Here is a 24,210-nt window from a genome sequence, read left to right as displayed (position 1 = left end):
ATCTCTCTCTTCTTCTCTCTCTATTTCCTTCTCTCTCCCTCTTTCATCTCTCTTAATGTCTCATCTCTATCATTTTTATACTTTATCCCTATCATCTCTGTCACTTTAATCACTCTCATTTCTCTCTCTCTCTCTCTCTCTCTCTCTCTCTCTCTCTCTCTCTCTCTCTCTCTCTCTCTCTCTCTCTCTCTCTCTCTCTCTCCTCCCCCTTTCCTTATCTCTCTATTTCCTTCTCTCCCTCTTTTTGTCCCTTTCTCTCTTACTCTGTCTCTTAATATCTCATCTCTATCATTTTTATATTTTTATCCCTTTCATCTCTATCACTCTCATTGCTATCTCTTTTCTCTCTCTCCTCCTTTTGCTTTGCCTCCCTCTATATTGTATGTATATTTACATAATCTTGATCACTTTCATCCCTATTTCTGAAAATCTCATCTTTATCTCTGTCATCTGTACTGTGTCTGACACTCTCATGTCTTTTTATCTCCATCATCTCTGTCCCTTACAACTCTGTCCTCTGTCTCTTTCATCTCTATCTCTTCCTCCCTTTCTGTTGCTCTGTTATTTTCTCTGTCTCTGTCTATCTTTCTGTCTCAATCTCTCTGTCTCTCTCTCTTTAGCTGCTGCTGGATGCCAAAGCTAACGTGGAGGGCTCCCTGCAGGACGGAATGGAGAACTACACTGAAACGCCGTTGCAACTTGCGGCTGCTGCAGGTACAGAGAGCGAACAGCGTGACTTTCCGTTCTCTGTCACACTTGACTGTACCACACTGACAATCCCGAGGGCTGCCTGTATCCAGCTGATAACAAAACCTGATTGTCAGCATGGTCACTGTTTGAGTTATGACTTCAAAATCACTTCCTAAACACAGGGGCATGCAGAGCACATCATCAGACGTTTGCTTTTCTGTAATCTCAAGATGTGTCTTCCTAATATGCAGGTAACTTTGAACTAGTGAGTTTACTCCTGGAGCGAGGTGCAGACCCTATGGTTGGAACCATGTACCGCAATGGCATCTCCACCACGCCCCAAGGAGACATGAACTCCTACAGCCTTGCAGCAGCACACGGTCATAGGTATGGAACACATGCTTTCGTGGTTAGGGGCACTGAGGTAACTGTGTGCAAAAATTTAAGGAGATATTGTGACACACAGAAGCAACATGGATTTCCATAAAGCACAACATCCAACAGGGCAAACAAAGTTTAAACTTTTTTTTAACCCTAGTAACCTTAGCTTTCTGGCTACAATGACCAGTACCGTGGTAAAAGTGTGTGCCAAATGTCAAGGAAACAGGAGCAAAGAACATTTTGAACCTTTCAAAAACTCTAACGACCTTTCATAGGCCAGCTCATGATGACACGTTACAGTCCAGCACGATGCAGTGCCCGACATCAGCAAGATCTCAGAAACACTCTGCAAGTCTTAGTTTGGTGTTTCTCATGTTAAGCATCGTGACTGTGGAACCCTCCCTGCATGGCCAACAAATTCTCACACACAGCTCATCACATTTGGACTCAAAACCCTTGTCATGACCGAAAGTCGATATGTGATAAGTTAGCCACCCCCTTAGCACCATTTGGTGACACATGGAGAAATGTTGACCATACCCAGACGTACAGTTGATAAATGTTCCCTGCTGTGTCGATGGGAGTCATGCAGAGAAATTTGTATGTTATCAGAGAGAAATTTGGCTATTATACATTCAACAAAAATATAAACGTAACACTTTTGGTTTTGCTCCCATTTTGTATGAGATGTTTTCAAAGATCTAAAACTTTTTCCACATACACAATATCACCATTTCCCTCAAAAATTGTTCACAAACCAGTCTAAATCTGTGATAGTGAGCACTTCTCCTTTGCTGAGATAATCCATCCCACCTCACAGGTGTGCCATATCAAGATGCTGATTAGACACCATGATTAGTGCACAGGTGTGCCTTAGACTGTCCACAATAAAAGGCCACTCTGAAAGGTGCAGTTTTGTTTTATTGGGGGGGGATACAAGTCAGTATCTGGTGTGCCCACCATTTGCCTCATGCAGTGTAACACATCTCCTTCACATAGAGTTGATCAGGTTGTCAATTGTGGCCTGTGGAATGTTGGTCCACTCCTCTTCAATGGCTGTGCGAAGTTGCTGGACATTGGCAGGAACTGGTACACGCTGTCGTATACGCCGGTCCAGAGCATCCCAAACATGCTCAATGGGTGACATGTCCGGTGAGTATGTCGGCCATGCAAGAACTGGGACATTTTCAGCTTCCAAGAATTGTGTACAGATCCTTGCAACATGGGGCCGTGCATTATCCTGCTGCAACATGAGGTGATGTTCTTGGATGTATGGCACAACAATGGGCCTCAGGATCTCGTCACGGTATCTCTGTGCATTCAAATGCCATCAATAAAATGCACCTGTGTTCTTCGTCCATAACAGACGCCTGCCCATACCATGGGCCACTCAATCCACAACACTGACATCAGAAAACCGCTCACCCACACGACGCCACACACGCTGTCTGCCATCTGCCCTGAACAGTGTGAACCAGGATTCATCCGTGAAGAGAACACCTCTCCAACGTGCCAAACGCCAGCGAATGTAGCATTTGCCCACTCAAGTCGGTTACGACGAACTGGAGTCAGGTCGAGACCCCGATGAGGACGACGAGCATGCAGATGAGCTTCCCTGAGACGGTTTCTGACAGTTTGTGCAGAAATTCTTTGGTTATGCAAACTGATTGTTTCAGCAGCTGTCCGAGTGGCTGGTCTCAGACGATCTTGGAGGTGAACATGCTGGATGTGGAGGTCCTGGACTGGTGTGGTTACACGTGGTCTGCGGTTGTGAGGCTGGTTGGATGTACTGCCAAATTCTCTGAAACGCGTTTGGAGACGGCTTATGGTAGAGAAATGAACATTCAATACACGAGCAACAGCTCTGGTTGACATTCCTGCTGTCAGCATGCCAATTGCACGCTCCGTCAAATCTTGCGACATCTGTGGCATTGTGCTGTGTGATAAAACTGCACCTTTCAGAGTGGCCTTTTATTGTGGGCAGTCTAAGGCACACCTGTGCACTAATCATGGTGTCTAATCAGCATCTTGATATGGCACACCTGTGAGGTGGGATGGATTATCTCAGCAAAGGAGAAGTGCTCACTATCACAGATTTAGACTGGTTTGTGATCAATATTTGAGGGAAATGGTGATATTGTGTATGTGGAAAAAGTTTTAGATCTTTGAGTTCATCTCATACAAAATGGGAGCAAAACCAAAAGTGTTGCGTTTATATTTTTGTTGAGTGTATGTTAAGGTACTACCCCAAGTCAAGTCTGGAAACATCCGCTGGTGCTGCACTTTGCTGCATCCACAACACCAAAGGAATGCCTTTGGTCCCTGGATGGCAACCACCGAGACAGACAACCAGCCCCCACAGATCATTAAGTGATGTGACAGGGGTACTTAAGTCATCACATATTGACCAAGTACTGCCCAAATGTAAATATGTGATGAGTTTTCACTGGGATTGGGTAGACATGGCAACTCCACTGTTAATTTTCGATTTTGATTTGATCATTTTCCAGAAATGTGTTCCGAAAGCTGTTGTCTCACACGGAGAAGGGCAAAGGTGATGTCTTGTCCCTGGAGGAGATCTTAGCTGAAGGTTCAGAGCTGGAAGGGAGAAGCCCATCTCAGATGGACATGGTCCGAACTGGGAAGGCCAAACTTAAAGCCCTTAAAGAAGCCATGTACCACAGCACTGAACACGGGCATGTTGACATCACCATAGATATAAGAAGTCTTGGTTTGTTTCTTTAAAAACTTGAAGATCCCTTTGCACATTGCAGATTCAGAGTTTATAGCTTCTCTGTGTATTTGATGGGGATCTTAATCTTATTAACTACTTCTCAGGGATTCCGTGGACTTTGCATACTTGGTTGGAGTCTCTCCGTACTTGTTTCCATCAGCACCGCCGGCCTCTGATCCAGGGTCTTCTGAAAGAGTTTAGCTGCATTGAAGAAGAGGAGTACACAGAGGAACTCATCACACACGGCCTTCCTCTCATGTTCCAGATCCTCAGAGCCAGCAAGGTACTCCAACGTCTTCTACAGCTGAAATATGACATCTGTTTAATGGTCATCCTCAGCTTTGAATTTTTGCTACCAGTGGCTGGTGAGACCTTTACCGTAGGACATGTTATACAGGATCACTGCTGGAAAATAATACAATTATACAGATACATAATACATACAATAATACAGCCACAGACTGCTCCTTCCCAAGTGCAGGACCAACAGATGGAAAAAACTCCTTTGTCCCTCAGGCCATCAGACTGTACAACTCCTCACTCAGCGAGAGGAGGAGTAACAGGAAGACAGGGGACGGGAAGGAGAGGAACAGTAGTAGCCAGTAAGCAATCAGTAAAAGTCTAGTATTTATACTGTGTATTTATATTGATATTTGCAAACTATATATTCTTTTTTACTTTCTCTTTTGATACTCTGTGTGCTTCTTACCCTGTGTATTGCTATACAATGCTGCTGGAACATCAATTTGAGGGAGTCTTCTGAAGGGATCAATAAAGTTCTATCTAATCTATTCTAATCTAGGATTTTGATTGTTCTCTCCTTAAAATAATCCCATAACCATTCCACACGTCTTTTAAAGGTAAAGGGTGCGTCCCATACTTGTTTTACTGAGCTTCAGCAATGTGCTAGTTAGAGCTGCACATATGCAGGACCGCGACATGATGAGGTCACCTTATCCCTTCCCTAACTATAAGTCAGGTATATGGGTAGGCTGTAGGGGGCATTAGGTGCCAGTCACACCCAATACAGCTTTTTAATCTCAAAAATACTTGCACAAAAGGTACATGTACTGCATTATGGCTTCTTGCTCTTTCATTTTGTATGATCATCATTAGGTAGCCAAGCCATCAATTTCACGGCGGCTGACAGAACCCCAGAGGTCTGCTCAATATCAATTACCTAAAATGATTATGATTTATGATCTGCCCCTTCACTCCTCTCTGTGGCTGCTCGTTATTTCAGCCCGCTGTCTCATTACTTAAACTCATGATTGCTGTAGTTTGTTATATTACCTCAAAAAGACCGCATCACTGTTCTATCTACACCGATGTTTGCTTGGTCTCTGTTGCCTTTGTTTTCACTGCCCTGTCAGTTTTATGGCTTTTTCTGTCATTGTAGAGAATGTAAAAAAGAAAAACCAATACTGCATAATGCTGACACATAAATAATGTCCATGTGTCCTTGGCACACTTAAACACCCATGCACGCCCACACTGGCAGTACTGTATCTTTGGCGCACACTCAGGACAGTCTAGTCTCAGTGGATTGCTGCAGTGTCAATCCTTGTGTCTATCACAGCTGATGTGTGGTGAAACCAGTGACCCTCTTCTCCCTGAGGGTACTGTTTGTCCTGCCACGAGGACTAGAGACTTCAAAGTTGGCACTGTGCATCTTTATTCAGATTATGTCCACCCAGCTCTATCTATCTATCTATCTATCTATCTATCTATCTATCTATCTATCTATCTATCTATCTATCTATCTATCTATCTATCTATCTATCTATCTATCTATCTATCTGTCTGTCTGTCTGTCTGTCTGTCTGTCTGTCTGTCTGTCTTGGTCTACCTCTAACTGAAATATCTCTATCAATCTCTATTGATTTCTGTACCTATAATAAAATATATAGAGCAGGGGTGGGCAACGAGGGCCGAGACACTGCATGTTTTCCTTGCAACCAATCACCTCAGCAGGTGGGTTGCTGATGAGCTTCTCCCTTGAACATAAACACCTGGTTGTCAATGAAATCACCTGCTGAAACACCTGAACATTAATGAAATCACCTGCTGAGGTGATTGGTAGCAAGGAAAACCTGCAGTGCTTCGGCCCTTCATGGCACATGATTGCCCACCCCTGATATAGAGTCTACACCCCCTTGGTCTTTCTCACATTTTAATTTGTTTATGCAATTTCTGATTACAAAAGAAAGAATTTAGGTTTCTTCTCTGTTTCTCTCTCTCTCTCTCTCTCTCTCTCTCTCTCTCTCTCTCTCTCTCTCTCTCTCTCTCTCTACCTAAACATACAGCAGGTACGGAGCTGGCCTGCCAATACGTAGACCTGGGTTTGATTCCCACTAATCCTATCTGTCTGTGTCCTTGAACAAGATTATTAATCTTTATTGCACTCACAGATATACAGTATTTGCTGTAACTTTTAAGATTTATGTAATTTTATTACAAGACAAATTCCCATTTATATTTAATAATATAGGTAACATAATTATTATGCAATTCAGACAATATACTTTATGTATTTTAAATAAATACTGTCATTATTACTGATTTAGATTAATTATATTTTATTAATACTAAATACATAAAGCTGAGGATTATGCATTTCAAATAAATGGGATTAATGAATATGCATCATGTAAGGTTTATTTGGTAGGTTTGTATTAAAATTACCTAAAAAAGTAAATGGGAATTTGTCATGTAATTAAAATTACATAAAGCTTAAAAGTTAGGGCAAATATTTCTGTGAGTGTGTCTCCGTTCATCCAGCTGTAAATGGGTACTGATCTTGGCTGGGGATGTAAACTGTGTCAGACAGACATCTCACTCATGAGGAGTTGTGGACTCTCACCCACTTCATGCGATAGAATGCAGAGACAATCCCTGGCACCAGCGGGCCTCAGAGTGTATATAGAACTTACTTTGTCTATATGTCACTATCTCTTTGTAATCACTAAAGACTTGAATGGTGCCTGCCACCGTTTAAGTGCAGCTTACTAGTACAAGGTTGGACCCCCTTTTGCATTCAGACATGCCTGAGCTACATTCATTCTTCTTGGCATAACTTCAACAAGTTTCTGGACGCATTCCACAGAGATTTTAGTCCATATTGGCATCAGAGAGTTACCATACCACTGCACCATCAGCTGTCAGGATTATAGATGCAAGCTAGGATGGATCCATGCTTTCATATTACCCACACTAACTTCTGACCTCACCATTTGATGATTGCAGCAGAAATTGAGACGTCTCAAACCAGGCAATATCTTTCCAGCCTTTCAATTTTTGTGAGTCTGTGCCCACTTTATTCTGAGTTTCCTGTTCTTAGGTCACAGGATTGTAACCCAGTCTGGTTTTCTGCTGCTGTGTCACAGCTGCATTAAGGTTTGACGTGTTGTCTATCTACAGATCCTCTTGGTTATTGTGCTTGTCAGATTGAAACAGTCTAGCCATTCTTCTCTGCCCTCAGACATCAAGAAATCATTTCCACCCAATGAAATGCAACTCACTGAGTGTTTCTTCTGTTCAGTCTATCTATACGTTTGAGATAGAAGGGCATGAAAATCTCAGGAGGTGTGCAGTTGGCAAATACTTAAACCAGCAAGTATGCAACATTCAAAGTCACATACTGGACTATATGCCACATCTAGTCGCATCTGTCCAAAAATACAGCATGAACAAAGAAAGAATATATAAGTCACACTGGTCTGTAAGGCACATTTATTTTTGAAATGTGGTGCTACTGCTCTAAGCAGCAACAATCATAATGAATTGAATTGGTGTATTATTTATTTATTTAACACTGCATTAAGGAGCAGACTGCTTCTTATTGCCAGTGAATACAAACATCAAAGCAGAGCTAATAAAGGTGGGCAGATTTATGTAATTAAATGGAAACCCTACCCTAACCCTAAACTTTTTAAATCATTATACCTTTTTATAACATTATAGTTAGCCTCACTTTAACCCAGTTGTCCTCCAGCTGTCCCACAAAGTGCAAACATAGTATAAAAGTTATTTCCTCTCTTTATTCAAGAGTGTGGTCTTTCAGTTTGAGAGCACAATTTGTTAATTTGTTGTATACATGTATGTATATATATATATATATATATATATATATATATATATATATATATATATATATATATATATATATATGTGTATGCAGTCTCTATCATTTTCATTCATCTGTCGTGCCATCTCTGTCTCCAGACATTGTTCTTACTGGAACAGGTTGCTCTCTCGGTAGCCCTTTGTTCTAAAATGTGCATGTCTGGTTGCATATACTGTGAGGTTTCGTCATACTTTGATGATGCTGCAGCTACACTGCTGCTTTGTTCGAATCAGCTTTAAATCACACAGACATACAGTATGTGGAAAGCTGTAGATTGTAAGGTTTCTCTCTCCATCTCCTTCTCTCCTGTCTTCTGTCATTCCTTCATCCCTGCCATCATTCAGCCTATCACAGAGTTCTCTACTAACTGGCTGTAACAAATAAGTGTGTCATTAATTTAATAGCCTTTCAGTGGTGTAGAACAGGTGTGAAAATGTGATTTGGTGCATCATGTCATTGAGTAAATTGAATGCAGAATTTGTATGGGGATTTAAAGTGAGCTCCTGAATATTGAACACGTTCGGCCTCAGCACCTTTGCTTGTGCTCTGATGATGTGCTCCTCTGTGTTTTGGCAGAATGAAGTAATCAGCCAGCAGCTGTCTGCAATCTTCACCCAGTGTTATGGTCCGTACCCCATCCCCAAACTGCCAGAAATCAAGAAAAAACAGTCGTCACGCCTGGGTAAGGCACTCCAAAAATTATAATCACTGTGTCAGTGCTGTTAACTAAAGTTTGGCACTAAAACAGCAGAATAACATTATTTACAGCATTTTGCTTGACTAACATTAAATAGAGGGCGAAGGAACAATGTAGAGACTGCCATCTAGTGTCCAGAAACAGGAAGATAAAAGTATATGTACTGCTGACTTTTTCTGGCCATGTGTCCTTCAGATCCACATTTCCTGAACAATAAAGAGATGTCAGATGTGACCTTTTTGGTGGAAGGAAAGCCATTTTATGCTCACAAAGTGCTGCTATTCACAGCTTCCAACAGGTACGCATAAACATGATGCACCTGCTTGCAAATGTCACAAGGAGAACTTTATGTACTGAGAATAAGTTTGATAGCGCAGTGTTCAGAGTCCAGTCACTTTTGGGGGGCAGCACCAGCGGTGAATCACTCGAAATCCTTGTTGGTAACCATCTCCTCTATCCCCATTTCCGGGAAGTGCCAGTCTATCTGCTGCAGCCAGGTGATACATGGGTATCTTCTTGACCTTCTGCACTTGATGGAGTCCTCAACAGTGAAGCACCTGTGCTGGATCATACTCAGCAAAGTGCCGCATATGGTCATAATGTTGTAGCTGACATTCCTTCACAATGCAACTTGTGCATCTGATCTGAGTCTCCTAAGTAACCATTTGTTTGGCACAAAGTCATTCCAGCGGTACCCAAGGATTCACCAATTTGACCTAATACCAAATACATCCAGTAGTTACCTTGGGCCATTAGTTAGCATCCATGTATCACAACTATATATTAAGAAAGGAAACACCAGGACCCTGAAGGCTTGTACGTTCATTCTCCTATAATGGTATCTTATTGCCAAAGACCTGTATCCATGGACTTCATCACTCCGTAAGCTCTCCCTAGGTGTGTCTTGATCTCAAAGGCCAAGGACCAAGAGACAAAAAAGTCAGTTTCACTGCATACAGATACATTTCTGATGGTTGAATTCAGGAAGTCATTTAAAACCTATATCTGAGTCTTGTTGCAGAACAATCACAAACCCAGACACTCTTGAGTTGTCACTCAGCTTCTCAACTGGTGCATCCATTGATTCGTCAAATATCAAGACATCATCCGCAAAGTCAGTTCAGTTCAATTTAATTTTACTTGCATAATGCCAAAACATAACAATGCTGCCTGAAGGCATTTCACATGAGTAAGGTCTAACCTAACCCCCCCTCCAAGCAAGCACACAGGTGACAGTGGTATGAAAAAAACTCCCTCTGGTGATCATGAGAAAGAAACCTCAAGCAGACCAGACATAGAGGGGTGGCCCACTACTTAGGCCATACTACCAGTTACAGAGTTTTTACGGATTTTAAAAGACTTTCTTAACAAAAAGAAGAAATGGAAAACAGAAGCAGGGAAACAGAAGAGCAACAGAAACAGAGTCCTTAGTTGAACTAGAAAGCAGTCCATCTTGGGCCTTTAATCCATCAGTGTCCAGGTCCAGTTCCGGTTAGGTCCCAAAGAAGTACAACTTCCAGTCATTGGTGTAACAGGCAGGGCATCCTGAGGTCAGTCTGGCACCCTGGGGTGTAGGGCCAGCATCCATCGAGGGTGTCGTCAGTGCCTCGGACAGAGAGAAAAAGATTAGAATCAGTTGTCTGGAAACAACTGCACCTGTGGTATTAATTCACCAATAGTAAATCAACAGAGAAGCAAAGACATTACTAAGGTGGTCACCGGCAGCTAGCCCTGTGACTCACTAACAGACCCAGAATTTAGATGTAGTGAGGCCGTGACCTGTTCTGTTGCTAATAATATGAATCAAAAGGACAGGAAGCATAGTTCCATACTACACTGGTATGCTAGCCATACAAAAGGGAGAATAGATGCGTCTTTAGTCTGGACTTAAATGTCTCTGACTGTTTTATCTCTGCAGGGAGATCATTCCACAAGGCAGGCGCACGATAAGAGAAGACTCTGTGGCCTGCCAACTTTGTTTTTAACCTTAGGGACATAAACTAGTTCTGTGCCCTGAGAACACATGGTATGTATAGTGTAATTAGGTCAGCTACATAGGGAGGCGCTAATTCATGAATAATTTTATATGTTAGTAACAGAACCTTGAAATCAGACCTCACAGAGACAGGAAGCCAGTGAAGGGAGGCCAAAAGGTCAAGGTCAGTGAACAAAAGGCACCCTGTAGTCCATAGCGCTACCTAATACACAGACCAGATCATGTCCTTGACAAATGCCAGAATACACTGGGAAGAAGTAAAAGATGCTGTCCCTGGTACGCACTGCATTGACAGTTTAAACTCATGATTGCTGTAGTTTGTTATATTACCTCAAAAAGACCGCATCACTGTTCTATCTACACCGATGTAGATCCCCCCCCGCACGTGCTTCACTTTTAATTTTGTGCAGCCATCACGGAATGAATTAGAATGAATTTGTGCTGCTGTGACGAAAATGAGGCGCTTTTTGTCACAATATGATGAACCAATAGATTAATGTATATTTCGTGCTGCTGAATCATGACTTGCCGTGAGACTGGGTTGGCACTGCAGACATGAACAGCTTGGGTTGGTGACTTATGCTTGTTTGTGACAGTGGTGACATTTTTTTGCTGATCATTTTTGCAGCCCCTGTGATTCTGACAGCACGTCCGTATCTGTATCATGTTGCGCTGAGAGTAACAAATCAATTCTTTCAGTAAAAAGACTGAAGAGACACAGCACAACGCTCAGAGGTGTCACTGAACCTGTGATGCTTTACAACTAGAGAAATCACTGAACAATTCATGAAGATTCATTTTAAAGCAAGTATTAATTTATGGTTTCAATATTGCACATCATTACAGTGCAGTGATGAGGAAAAAAAACATGAACAGTAATAAGTCCCTTCAGCTGCTCCCCCTTCTTTTCACTTGGGGTTGTGTTGAATTGGCACATTTTACACTGGATGTAATTCCTGATGCAGGCAATCAGATCAACGCTGGAATTCCTTCAGAAACAAGGTTCCATTCAGTAAATTCAGTCTATTTGAAATAACTGGTTGTACATTAAAATACGAACAATGTGTAATTTGAAAAGTTCAGCACATTTAAGATGCATAAATGGGAGAAATCTGGAGTGGAAGTTGGAAAAATTACAGCAAGAAAGCAATGAAAATGGCACACGTGTGGAGTCAGCGTTCCATTGTAGGCCTATTATATCTTATATAAAATTTTACATTAGATGTGCCAATTCATGCAGATTGATGTGTATTGTTGACATGGGTTTCAGTTTTCTTACCTCTCTGACTTGTACTGAGAGCATCAACAGAGACATACTGGCTTCCTGCGTTGTCGTTGGGCTTCAACACAGCCTCACATGCACTGCCCAAAATATAATTAATCATTTAATTAATTATAACAAAATAATATAACAATTACATAAAAATCCAGTAAGGTATGTCTTCTATAATACATTCCAATTCTAAGGTAGAACTCTACTAGTGTATACTAAAGTATATCTAAATATCTTTAAAAAAAAAAAAAAAACGAAGAGTAGAGTAGAGCCACTTAGGTTCCTGGTCCTGAGAACCAGGGACGGTAGGTTGAAAAGCTTTTTTATCCCATGGGAACGCTCCCTACCCACCTAAGCAGCTCAGGAATATGGAAAGCATGTACAGTATATAAGTGACATTTACACAATCAGGGTCATAAACAACATATACAAGAAATATAGTTACTTCACTTTCACTTTATTTGTGTCCCCCATGGGGCAACCAGTTCTGCAGCCTGAGAATACATCAAAAGCACATGACACACAGAACACACACCAGTACCATTACCATGGTGCAGCATCACAAACAATTACAGTCCAAACATTAAAATACAGTCCATTAAAATGATTCCAGTTTTAACTCCTTCCTTGGCCTGCGTTCAGAGCAGCAATGGCTGCAGGAACAAAAGAGAACTTAAATCTGTTACCCTTCACAGAGGGAAACCTGTGCCGTGAGCCAGAAGGTAAATATTGAAAATCACTAAAAAGAGGGTGAGCAGAGTTCGACAATATACTCAATGCTTTCCTCTTTACTTGTCTGTGGTATAGGTCAGACAACGTACTCTGTGGTACTCCCAGTACCTTTCCACAGGCCTTCACTATTTTAACCAGTGAATTTTTAGCCTTAAGACTGAGATTCCCATACCAGCACAACATAGAAAAGGTTAAAACAGACTCAATACAAGATTTGTAAAAAAGAATCATAATAGTCTTATCCACTTGAAAATAAGACAATTTACGAAGACAGAACAAATATTGTTGACCCTTTTTACACAACATGTCAGTATTAACATTAAAGTTTAGCTTGTGATCAATTATAGTCCCCAGATACTTATAAGTTTCCACAGACTCCACCTGCTGGCCCTTAATGAAGGTAGCCTGAGCTGGTGTGAGCTGTCGTCGGAAGTCCACAGACATATCTTTTGTTTTAGCCACGTTTAATTGTAAATATGACTTATCACACCACTTTACAAAATCTTCCACCACCGGGCCATGATTATTGTCATGATTATGTAAGAGACTAACAATGACAGTATCGTCTGCAAATTTTAAAATAAAACGATTTTCGTGATGGCTTTGACAATCATTAGTGTACAATATGTACAGAAGTGGCGAAAGGACACAGCCCTGAGGAGATCCTGTTGAGGACAAAAGGGTGTCTGACATGCACCCATTTACTCTGACTCTCTGTGATCGGTCTGTTAAAAAATCTAAAATCCAACCAGCAATATTAAAATCTACAGAAAAATTATTCACAAGTTTGTCAATTAAAATGTGAGGTTGGATAGTATTAAAAGCAGATGAAAAGTCAAGAAATAAAAGTTTGGCATGTGCTTTGTTGCCCTCAAGGTGTTTAAAAACAAGATTTAAAAGTGTGGCAGTAGCATCCTCCACTCCACAGCCAGCCCTATAGGCAAACTGGAAGGGATCTAGTAATGACTCTACATGTGAAAGCAATTCATGTTTCATAAGTCTTTCAAATGCCTTCATAACAAGAGATGTTAGGGCTACCGGTCTAAAGTCATTTAAAACTTTGGGATGCTTGTTTTTAGCCACAGGTATTACTATGCTCTGTTTCCAATTCTTTGGAACCTTTTGTTGAGCAAGCGACAGTTTAAAAATATAAAAGAAAATAGGGCCTAGTTGCTCCGCACAAGACGACAGCAAACGACCACAAATATTATCGGGTCCTGGACTTTTTTTAACTTTAGTACATTTAAAGAAGCTGATCAAGGAACGTTCATCAAAAGGTGGAGAACCAGGACAGCGCAAATCATTTTTTAGTTTAAATAATTCATCACTAAAATTTAGTGTATCAAATCTACTATAAAACTGATTAAAATCCTGGGCGAGTTGTTTGTCCGATTTAACCCCAGCCAGGATGACTTTAGATTTTTTACTATTTTTCCCTAGAATGGTATTTAGGCCATCCCAAGCAGAGCCTAACTTATTTTGGGTAAATTGTTTCTCGATCGTGGCTGTGTAGTTGTACTTTGCTCTCCTAATTTCACATTTGATCTCCCTTTTTAATCTGTTTAACTGTGGGAGATCTCCCTCACTGAATGCCCTTTTTCTTTTGTTGAATAGGACTTTCAGTGCTCTTGAGACCCAAGGTTTAGCGTTTGAGTAGATTTTAACCATCTTTTTGGGAATCACAAAATCTTCACAAAAAGTAACATAACTGCTGACAACATCAGTCAGTTCATCAATATCAGTAGACGACTCCTTAAATATTTCCCAGTCCGTGCAATCATAGCAACCTTGCAGACGCACAACAGAGTCCTCTGTCCATTGCTTCATCTGCCTGGTCAGGACACTGCCTCTCCTCAACATGGTGCGATACACCGGGATGAGCTGCACGCAGTTATGATCAGCCCTGCCCAGCGGGGGAAGAGAGAGAGATCTATATGCTCCTTTCACTGAGCCATAGCACATGTCCAGTATTTTGTTATGTCTGGTTACTAGTTACTACATAATATTACAGGAGTTAGCTTCTAAAACCTAAATATTCATATTTGGGTTCAAGATTGTAGTATACGTTTACTTAGTTTGTAGACTTGTTGTAAAATTAAATTATAGCTAGTAGGCTAAGCTATAAATATGGTTATTTTATTATAGAAACAGAAGCTATGATGTAATATGTTTTAGGTATCTATCTAAAGTTTATGTTATGTGTCGGACGCAGCTCGGAGAACCGACCAGCGTTTGAAGGACCCAGTATGAAATAAGCAGAGCACGGTACAAAGGCTAACTGAATTTAATACATAACAGTGATAATACAGAAAGGTGTGGTCTGGCGTGGTGCGCTCCCAGCAGCGCTAACGGTCCGGAGCCAGAAGCTGTTTCGGACCCAAGGACCCCGCCGACACCCCCCAGGTGGCCGCAACAACCGAGTCTGTGAAAGAAGGAACCATTATGTGAGTCCACACTCTACACACAGAACACTTAAAGGTGTACAAACAGCAAACACTTCCTGGCTTGATTGCTGATCAGCTTCCAACCTGCAGGCATGGAACATCCAGTTCACAAAACTCCACCGCAGTGGAAGCTGATACATGACTAACATACAGCTCAATACAATAAGGTGTGAGGGACACCACATTTACTGACTGTATAACTGTTAGTCACAAAATCTAACGTACCTCAGGAAGTGTGCTGACGAGCGTGAGACCTCACCCCCTCCTCTTTCACAGACTGTGCATCAAACCTGGACGTTTCTCAGCATCCGCTGCTGATGAGATGGCTCCCAAGACGACGATCTCACCCGTCTGGTCACAAGGTCGAGTCTCTGGCAAATACACACTGTGCACTCCAGTCTTAAATGCCAACATGCTCCAATCCATCCAGATGCACCTCAGCTGTGAGTCCTGACGAGTCGCAGGTGATCAGGGTGAGGTCCTGACAGCCTCAGCAACACAGCCACTCAGTCCCAAATGCACGCCACCTGGGAGGAAAACAAAAAGACAAACAAACCGGCAGCCAGGCCCCCCCAGCCATATAACAGTACCCCACCCTCACGGGAAGCCTCCCGGCGACCACACACACCTGGCCCAGGAGAAACACCCCCCCTCCAGGGACCATGGCTGGAAACCGCGTCTGCGTTCGTCCTCCAACAGACTGGTTGAACTGGCTGCATCTTTGCCCTTGTTTGACAGTCTCAGCACAGGTGTGGCCAGGAGTTCCTACACCTGTGCGGTCAGCCTTTAACCAAACATGTGTGATTAGTCAGAAAACAAAACAACCAAAACATCCCCCCCGCCCCAGGGGACCGTCCCATCAAACCCCAGGGAAGGGGAGAAAGGAAAAACAACCCAACCCAAGCCCACAAACAAAAACACTAAAACACCCCCCCCCCCCCCCCCCCCAGAGGACCGTTCCATCAAACCCCAGGGAAGGGGAGAAAAGAAAAACAATCCAAATTTAAGCTCACAAACAAATGCCAAAATACCCCCCCCCTCCTCCCCCCCAAACGACACGTAGGGACCAACACCCCCCAGAGGGCCACCCGCCAGCTCCAGGAGTAATAACCACGGCCGAGGTCCCTCTGGGATCCAACGTCACCCACGGGGACCACCAGCGCCCCCCAGAGGACCACTCGTCAACCCCAGGAGACGCCTCCCCGCATGACTAATGGACCCAGCCCCGGCCGTCCACGGCTAGATGGACCCAACGCCCGTTCCCCCCCAGAGGACACCACAGTCAAACCCTGAGGGCGGAAACTGGGGGAGGGAAAACAAAAAAAACCCCAACCCCCCCCCCCCCCCCCCTCCCCTCCCGGGTGCAGAGGCTACCTGGGAAACGCCCAGCACAACCTAACTGCACCCCTCCAGCAATGCCGACACTACGGCACACCCGGCTGGAGTCAGAGGAGAAGAGAGGGCATAACAAAAAACAAAGAGAAAAAACAACCCAAAGACCACCCCATCACCCCCCAGGGGACCGTACCATCCAACCCTGGGGATGTGAAACAAAAAGAAACAAAAGGAAAAAAAACAGACCAACACACAGTTGTTTGGGTCCCTGTTCTCTGTGTGTTGTTTTTGTTCTTTGCAAAGGCTACAGGGTCACACCCCCAGACAAATAGTGGACAACAAAAAAAAAAAAAAGCCCACACAAAAACCAACTCAAAAAACACCCACACAAAATGAACTAACACAAAACAAATCAGTGAGTTATACCGTCAAGCTCAACCAAATGGAACACACCTGTTCCTACTCAAGAGCTTGACGGTAACGTGATTCAGTCACCACAAGGGGGAACCAGAGTGCTAAAAATGAAAAAACCCCTTGGGCGACAGAAAAAAACAAACGAGCTGCTTTTGTGTGCGCAGCTGAGTGCAACACACAACCAAAATGTGCTCAACTAAATAACGCCGGAGCTGATACAACAGACGCAGTAGTTACCTTTATCCGGGGAAACGGGGCTACGACTGCAACACAGGAAGCCCAGCGACCCGTGCTAACAGAGCTCCGCCGTGCGCGTGAACCCATTACAAACGCACTCTTGCAGCTCCCGTTTACACCTCTTATCCGGTCGGAGTGCGACGCGAAGCCGTCGCCAGTCACACTCCACCACGACCCACGGATAAGGCACAACACAGGAACACGGCTGCAAGAGAGCACAAATTAGTGTCCAGTAATGGGTTTCAAACACGCACCTTCCGGGCGGAGAGCCCCGCAACTGATCCCGATAACCACTGAACGTCTGCTGCCGCCTTCCCGGCGCGTTACCGTCTCTGCTACCGCTGGGTCCGTGATGTTTGGCCAGAGACTACTGTTATGTGTCGGACGCAGCTCGGAGAACCGACCAGCGTTTGAAGGACCCAGTATGAAATAAGCAGAGCACGGTACAAAGGCTAACTGAATTTAATACATAACAGTGATAATACAGAAAGGTGCGGTCTGGCGTGGTGCGCTCCCAGCAGCGCTAACGGTCCGGAGCCAGAAGCTGTTTCGGACCCAAGGACCCCGCCGACACCCCCCAGGTGGCCGCAACAACCGAGTCTGTGAAAGAAGGAACCATTATGTGAGTCCACACTCTACACACAGAACACTTAAAGGTGTACAAACAGCAAACACTTCCTGGCTTGATTGCTGATCAGCTTCCAACCTGCAGGCATGGAACATCCAGTTCACAAAACTCCACCGCAGTGGAAGCTGATACATGACTAACATACAGCTCAATACAATAAGGTGTGAGGGACACCACATTTACTGACTGTATAACTGTTAGTCACAAAATCCAACGTACCTCAGGAAGTGTGCTGACGAGCGTGAGACCTCACCCCCTCCTCTTTCACAGACTGTGCATCAAACCTGGACGTTTCTCAGCATCCGCTGCTGATGAGATGGCTCCCGAGACGACGTCTGGTCACAAGGTCGAGTCTCTGGCAAATACACACTGTGCACTCCAGTCTTAAATGCCAACATGCTCCAATCCATCCAGATGCACCTCAGCTGTGAGTCCTGACGAGTCGCAGGTGATCAGGGTGAGGTCCTGACAGCCTCAGCAACACAGCCACTCAGTCCCAAATGCACGCCACCTGGGAGGAAAACAAAAAGACAAACAAACCGGCAGCCAGGCCCCCCCAGCCATATAACAGTTTATCTTGCTAGCTTACTATAGGAAGACAAAATCCATACTCTACATGCTTTCTAATGAAAACCCCAAACTTAGATACTATCTGTTGAAGAACCCATAAACTGAAGAACCATTAAAAATCTACACCAAAAGTGTAAATCACGAAAGTAAGCCAACTATAGCTAGATGAGCTACTGTTAATTTAGCCGTTAATTAGCCAACCGTACCTTGCTAGCCAACAAGGTTAAACAAAGCTGGTAACAAGCATATAAAGTACAATAGCGTAGTTTAACCCTACAATAAAGGTATTAACAAATACATATAACAACAATTGCAAACAAATGTGTGTATTAATGTTAGCTTTCCAAACAGAACAGAACCAACTACATTGTTAGCTATGATGAACGGTTCTGCAGCTGGCTAGATAAGTTAAGGTTAGCTGTTAGGTTTAACTAATTGTACCCCAGTCCTCCATTTTTAGCACTAATATAATGATATTTAAAAAGAACAAAAAAAAAAGGACATTTGTATGTACTCACAACCATAAAGCATGCTGAAATGTATATGGAGACAAGATATAAGTACCTTAGTGGAAGGATACTGAGGTGGAACCGCTCCCGGCTAAGGAGAGCTCAGGGCTTGTGGCATGTACAGTAGTGTTCAGAATAATAGTAGTGCTATGTGACTAAAAAGATTAATCCAGGTTTTGAGTATATTTCTTATTGTTACATGGGAAACAAGGTACCAGTAGATTCAGTAGATTCTCACAAATCCAACAAGACCAAGCATTCATGATATGCACACTCTTAAAGCTATGAAATTTGGCTATTAGTAAAAAAAAAGTAGAAAGGGGGTGTTCACAATAATAGTAGTGTGGCATTCAGTCAATGAGTTTGTCAATTTTGTGGAACAAACAGGTGTGAATCAGGTGTCCCCTATTTAAGGATGAAGCCAGCACCTGTTGAACATGCTTTTCTCTTTGAAAGCCTGAGGAAAATGGGACGTTCAAGACATTGTTCAGAAGAACAGCGTAGTTTGAATAAAAAGTTGATTGGAGAGGGGAAAACTTATACGCAGGTGCAAAAAATTATAGGCTGTTCATCTACAATGATCTCCAATGCTTTAAAATGGACAAAAAAAAACAGAGATGCGTTGTTCTTACGCCTTCTGCCTTTTTTGTGAAAGTTAGACAACGTCCCGGATCAACAAAGCCTTCACGCTGGAAATGCTGGTTGTTTGAGCGGGGTTTGAGCTTGTCGATCGGCGCTCGGAGAGTGCCGCGCTCTCAGACGCTGTGGGCGGTCTTTAAACCGGCTGGAGCACTCCTTAATCTGTGTAATCCCCATAAAATCGTCGCTGAAAGCCATCTAAATTTTCCAAATGGTGTCCACCTGGAGGTCTCTCACAGTTTCTGGAAAAATTTGATGCAGCAAAGCTCCAAATCGTTCATTTATTCGCAATAAAAATCCGACCAGAAGGGTGAACCACTGCTCACTCAAAGCCTGCTCACAGGCGAATGACGCAACCGACAGGTGTGAAAAAACTCACGCATGCGCACGAAAGTTCAAGCTTAGCTGATGCAATCACACGTGATTCAAATCCATATGGTTTTTGCAAAAAAATAAAAAGGTCGGATACTTTTTGGACAAACCTCGTATACTCAAAACCTGGATTAATCTTTTCAGTCACATAGCACTACTATTATTCTGAACACTACTGTACATGTATATGTAACATTTATATGTTTGACAAACAAGCATGAGAAATTTGTTGATCCATTTACATATTGCAAATTATTCTTAATCTGGTTAATCTCGTAAAAAAAAATAAATAAAAAAGTAATATGGATCTTGTATCATATGTTTTTTTCCCCCTGCATGTTGCACTTGTGTTGACGTGCTTAACACATAAGTTTTCATTTTTAAACAGTATCAACTTTTTACATGTTGATAGAACAATACCCCTCCCCAAAAAAAGTATATTACATGTCATAAATGTTATTGCAATTCACATTAATTTCTAAATTCCTGTTTTCTTTTTCTGCTGTTATAGCAAACACCCAAAGCAACAATAATCATCATTATTATCACTTTACCGAGGCGTTGCTAGGCCGGTATCGTAGATTTATGTCAACGCTACCTGGCTATACCCACCCCCTGTGCGTAAACAAATGACGTCATAGCGCACAGCCCAAGAACTGTCCGCGGGGGGGAACTGTTCGCAGAGAAAAGATGAAAAGGCAAGAAGTGTGTTTTGGTCCCAAAATGGATATTCCGGATGATTTTCTCATGGATAGTACAACAATGAACAGCAGCGAAAGCAGACAGCTTGATGAGGACGCGCGCGTGTGCCAGCCAACACAACAAAAGTTAAGTGAGCCAACTTTTTATGTACGCGTTACGTGTTGTGTACCTCAGTAAAAAGTGATAATAATGCAAATAACATGCCGATGTCGTGCGTTATGCATTTTGGTATGCACCCGAGTTAGATGAGGGCGAATATCTGTCATTTTAGGCAACTGGACGTGAACGGAGGGACTCTGAAAATGCATACCGCCCTCCAAAAGCATGTTATTGTATTATTATTAAGCTTTCCATGCTGTTCCTGTCTACAGTGCAGACGTAGAGCACATCATTTAAAATAAGTTGTCTCCATGCATGTTGTCCATCCACTGTCAGCTTCCATTACTCCTTACAAAAGGGAATTTTAATTAATTGCGATGAGGACAATAATGATTAGATGGAGCTCATCAACTGAATCGCCTCAAAAAGACTATAACCATGTCCTTTAATGTTGTGGAAGAACAATAATTTGCTTTGAATTTAAGAAAACCTGCAAACTAAAAAAGGAAAGCTTTCAATGACAGAATGCTTGGAAAAATACAAAGAGATGTCATAAAGTTGAGAAACTGGCAAAATGGAAAATATTTATGCTTTTTATGTTCATTCATGTACTAGCAACATTAACAACATAGCAGGGCAGTTTTGTTGCAGTTGAAAAGTTTTCTTGGCACAACTTGCAGAAGTTAGAAAGTTAGATTATCTTTTTAGATAACTTTAAAAACCATTATCGGACTAATTATCTTGCGATAAATTTTTGTCTGATAATTTTTAGACCGATAACGTGGTAAATAAAGCTGAACAGCTACAAATATTTATAAAACTTAAAATCAGTTGAGCACCTACCTGTTAAATATTTTGTAGCTGATGTGTAGTTCTACTCTCTGCAAAACAGAGAAGAGCTGCTTTAAGAAGAAACCGCTCTATCCTCTGCAGGCAAAGGAGAACTGGTCCCCCCCCCCCAAAAAAACCTCATTTCTTTTAACCCCATACTAATACGAGGGCAATATCACCCAAGTCATCCAGAGGCATACATTTTTAACTTATGGTTCAGCTTTTAACCAAACTAATTTCGGACGTTATTTAAATGAATGTCATGTCTGAAGTTTTATAAAGTGAAAATATCAGATATATGTTTTAGTTTTAAAGTAATGCGCTAATTTTATATACAGGCTGTGCCCAGCAGTGCATTATGGGTAGGACAGGGTAATCTCAGTACATTCATGACATGAGAAATACATTTGAAATACTCTGATCAGGCTCTACGGACAACAGCATTAAACTCTAGTGCCAAAAACTCTCATAAATATATTCTCTGGGTTTATAGATGTTGTTATTGTGTCTGCGTTTATTAAATTCCACGCATCTTAAATATAGCAGACACGGATTATCTGGAATTTTGTTTTGGCAAGTTTTCAAGGTCTCTGCTGCCATCTACTGGCCAGTAGTGTTCATGGCAATATTGGCCCTGAAGCTGGGCTGATATATTTTCAATCACTGTACTCAGCTCAAAATGTACCACAGAACCACACTGTGTAAAAGTTCAGAGTGCACGATTTATGTTCTCACACACATTGTACGTTCAAAAACCACACGTTGGAGTCATGTTTCCAGAAGCAAAACGTAAACATAAGCTTTTTTTTCAAACTTAATTTACAAAAACTCTCGGTGGGAGTACGGAGCCTGGAAGAGGTCACTTAAAGTGATATCTTTTTCTGGCCATGATAATTTGTGCGCACGTTTTCCTTTAATTGAGCCCACGAATTAATAAAATGTGCTCTCAAATTAATAAAACATGCACACGTTTTCCTGGCCGTTATAATTTGTGCGCACGTTTTCCTTTCGTTCAAAATGAACTACATAATATGACCTAAATTGTCATCCTCATGATGCTTCGCCCAAAGCATCCTTTTTAATGTGCTTAAACTCCAGATGATGTCATGCTGGGTAGCTGGAGTTCTCTGTATGTCCTTGTGCGCCCAAACCATGATGATACACTCTGACCAGATCCATTTCTAATGGGGAAATGTATTACACTGTCTGCTGGTTTGTTGACTAATAGCCAACATTTATGTGTCAAGACAATACTGAGTGCATGTTTTACAAATTGTGACCACGCTTAAGTAGATCATGCCCTTGTTTTACTCAAATGATGCTTAAAACATGCGCACAACATCATAAAACGTGTGCACAATGTAATAAAATGAGCACACATTCTCTCCACATGCAAAACATTTTGCGATGACACTTCCAGGGCTCTGTAAAAATGCCTGTTTTTCCAAATTAAAAAATGGAATATTTTACAAAACCACATTTATCCGTAAACACCAACACACGACACACGGCACATTAACGTGTTGGTTTACATAATGAATGACTCAACCAGTCAGTGTTTAGTGGAGGCACATTTTACCCAGAATCCTTTGCAATCTGTCTGTGTTTGTTACAAAACTTCAGAATTAGTATATTATTCAACATTAAAAGATATATACTCAACAAAAATATAAACGCAACACTTGTGGTTTTGCTCCCATTTTGTATGAAATGAACGCAAAGATCTAAAACTTTTTCCACATACACAATATCACCATTTCCCTCAAATATTGTTCACAAACCAGTCAAAATCTGTGATAGTGAGCACTTCTCCTTTGCTGAGATAATCCATCCCACCTCACAGGTGTGCCATATCAAGATGCTGATTAGACACCATGATTAGTGCACAGGTGTGCCTTAGACTGGCCACAATAGAAGGCCACTCTGAAAGGTGCAGTTTTGTTTTATTGGGGGGGGATACCAGTCAGTATCTGGTGTGACCACCATTTGCCTCATGCAGTGCAACACATCTCCTTCGCATCATCCGTGAAGAGAACACCTCTCCAACGTGCCAAATGCCAGCAAATGTGAGCATTTGCCCACTCAAGTCGGTTACGACGAACTGGAGTCAGGTCGAGACCCCGATGAGGACGACGAGCATGCAGATGAGCTTCCCTGAGACGGTTTCTGACAGTTTGTGCAGAAATTCTTTGGTTATGCAAACTGATTGTTTCAGCAGCTGTCCGAGTGGCTGGTCTCAGACGATCTTGGAGGTGAACATGCTGGATGTGGAGGTCCTGGGCTGGTGTGGTTACACGTGGTCTGCGGTTGTGAGGCTGGTTGGATGTACTGCCAAATTCTCTGAAACGCCTTTGGAGACGGCTTATGGTAGAGAAATGAACATTCAATACACGAGCAACAGCTCTGGTTGACATTCCTGCTGTCAGCATGCCAATTGCACTTTCCCTCAAATCTTGCGACATTTGTGGCATTGTGCTGTGTGATAAAACTGCACCTTTCAGAGTGGCCTTTTATTGTGGGCAGTCTAAGGCACACCTGTGCACTAATCATGGTGTCTAATCAGCATCTTGATATGGCACACCTGTGAGGTGGGATGTGTCGCGGCTCGTCTTTAGGATGTCGTCTTTTAGATAACACAAACTAATTGCAAGTGATATGCTAGAAAATGACACAACACTTTAGAATAATTCAGCCTTAAGCAAGATAAAATGCACAGAGTTTTTAAGTTTATTTAAGCCTTCGACACAAAGCTTAGACAAACTGAGTCCTCTAGAGAGACTGAATATGACAACCGCGCTCGT

General features: G+C 42.4%; 1 protein-coding gene across 3 annotated transcripts in view; it reads left to right on the top strand.

Annotated features, from left to right (window-relative positions):
* Nucleotides 1-24,210, top strand: part of btbd11b (BTB (POZ) domain containing 11b) — a 268,189-nt gene that overhangs the window by 224,051 nt on the left and 19,928 nt on the right. For all 3 annotated transcript variants that reach the window (XM_034177006.1, XM_034177005.1, XM_034177004.1), the window contains 6 exons: nt 621-714; nt 942-1,077; nt 3,582-3,802; nt 3,910-4,088; nt 8,508-8,613; nt 8,824-8,926. In XM_034177006.1, coding sequence (XP_034032897.1) covers nt 621-714; nt 942-1,077; nt 3,582-3,802; nt 3,910-4,088; nt 8,508-8,613; nt 8,824-8,926 — 839 coding nt within the window. The remainder of the gene's footprint in view (nt 1-620; nt 715-941; nt 1,078-3,581; nt 3,803-3,909; nt 4,089-8,507; nt 8,614-8,823; nt 8,927-24,210) is intronic.

The sequence above is a fragment of the Thalassophryne amazonica genome, chromosome 8, assembly GCF_902500255.1.
Source record: "Thalassophryne amazonica chromosome 8, fThaAma1.1, whole genome shotgun sequence".
NCBI classification, from domain to species: domain Eukaryota; kingdom Metazoa; phylum Chordata; class Actinopteri; order Batrachoidiformes; family Batrachoididae; genus Thalassophryne; species Thalassophryne amazonica.
This window is presented reverse-complemented; position numbering and strand designations above follow the sequence as displayed.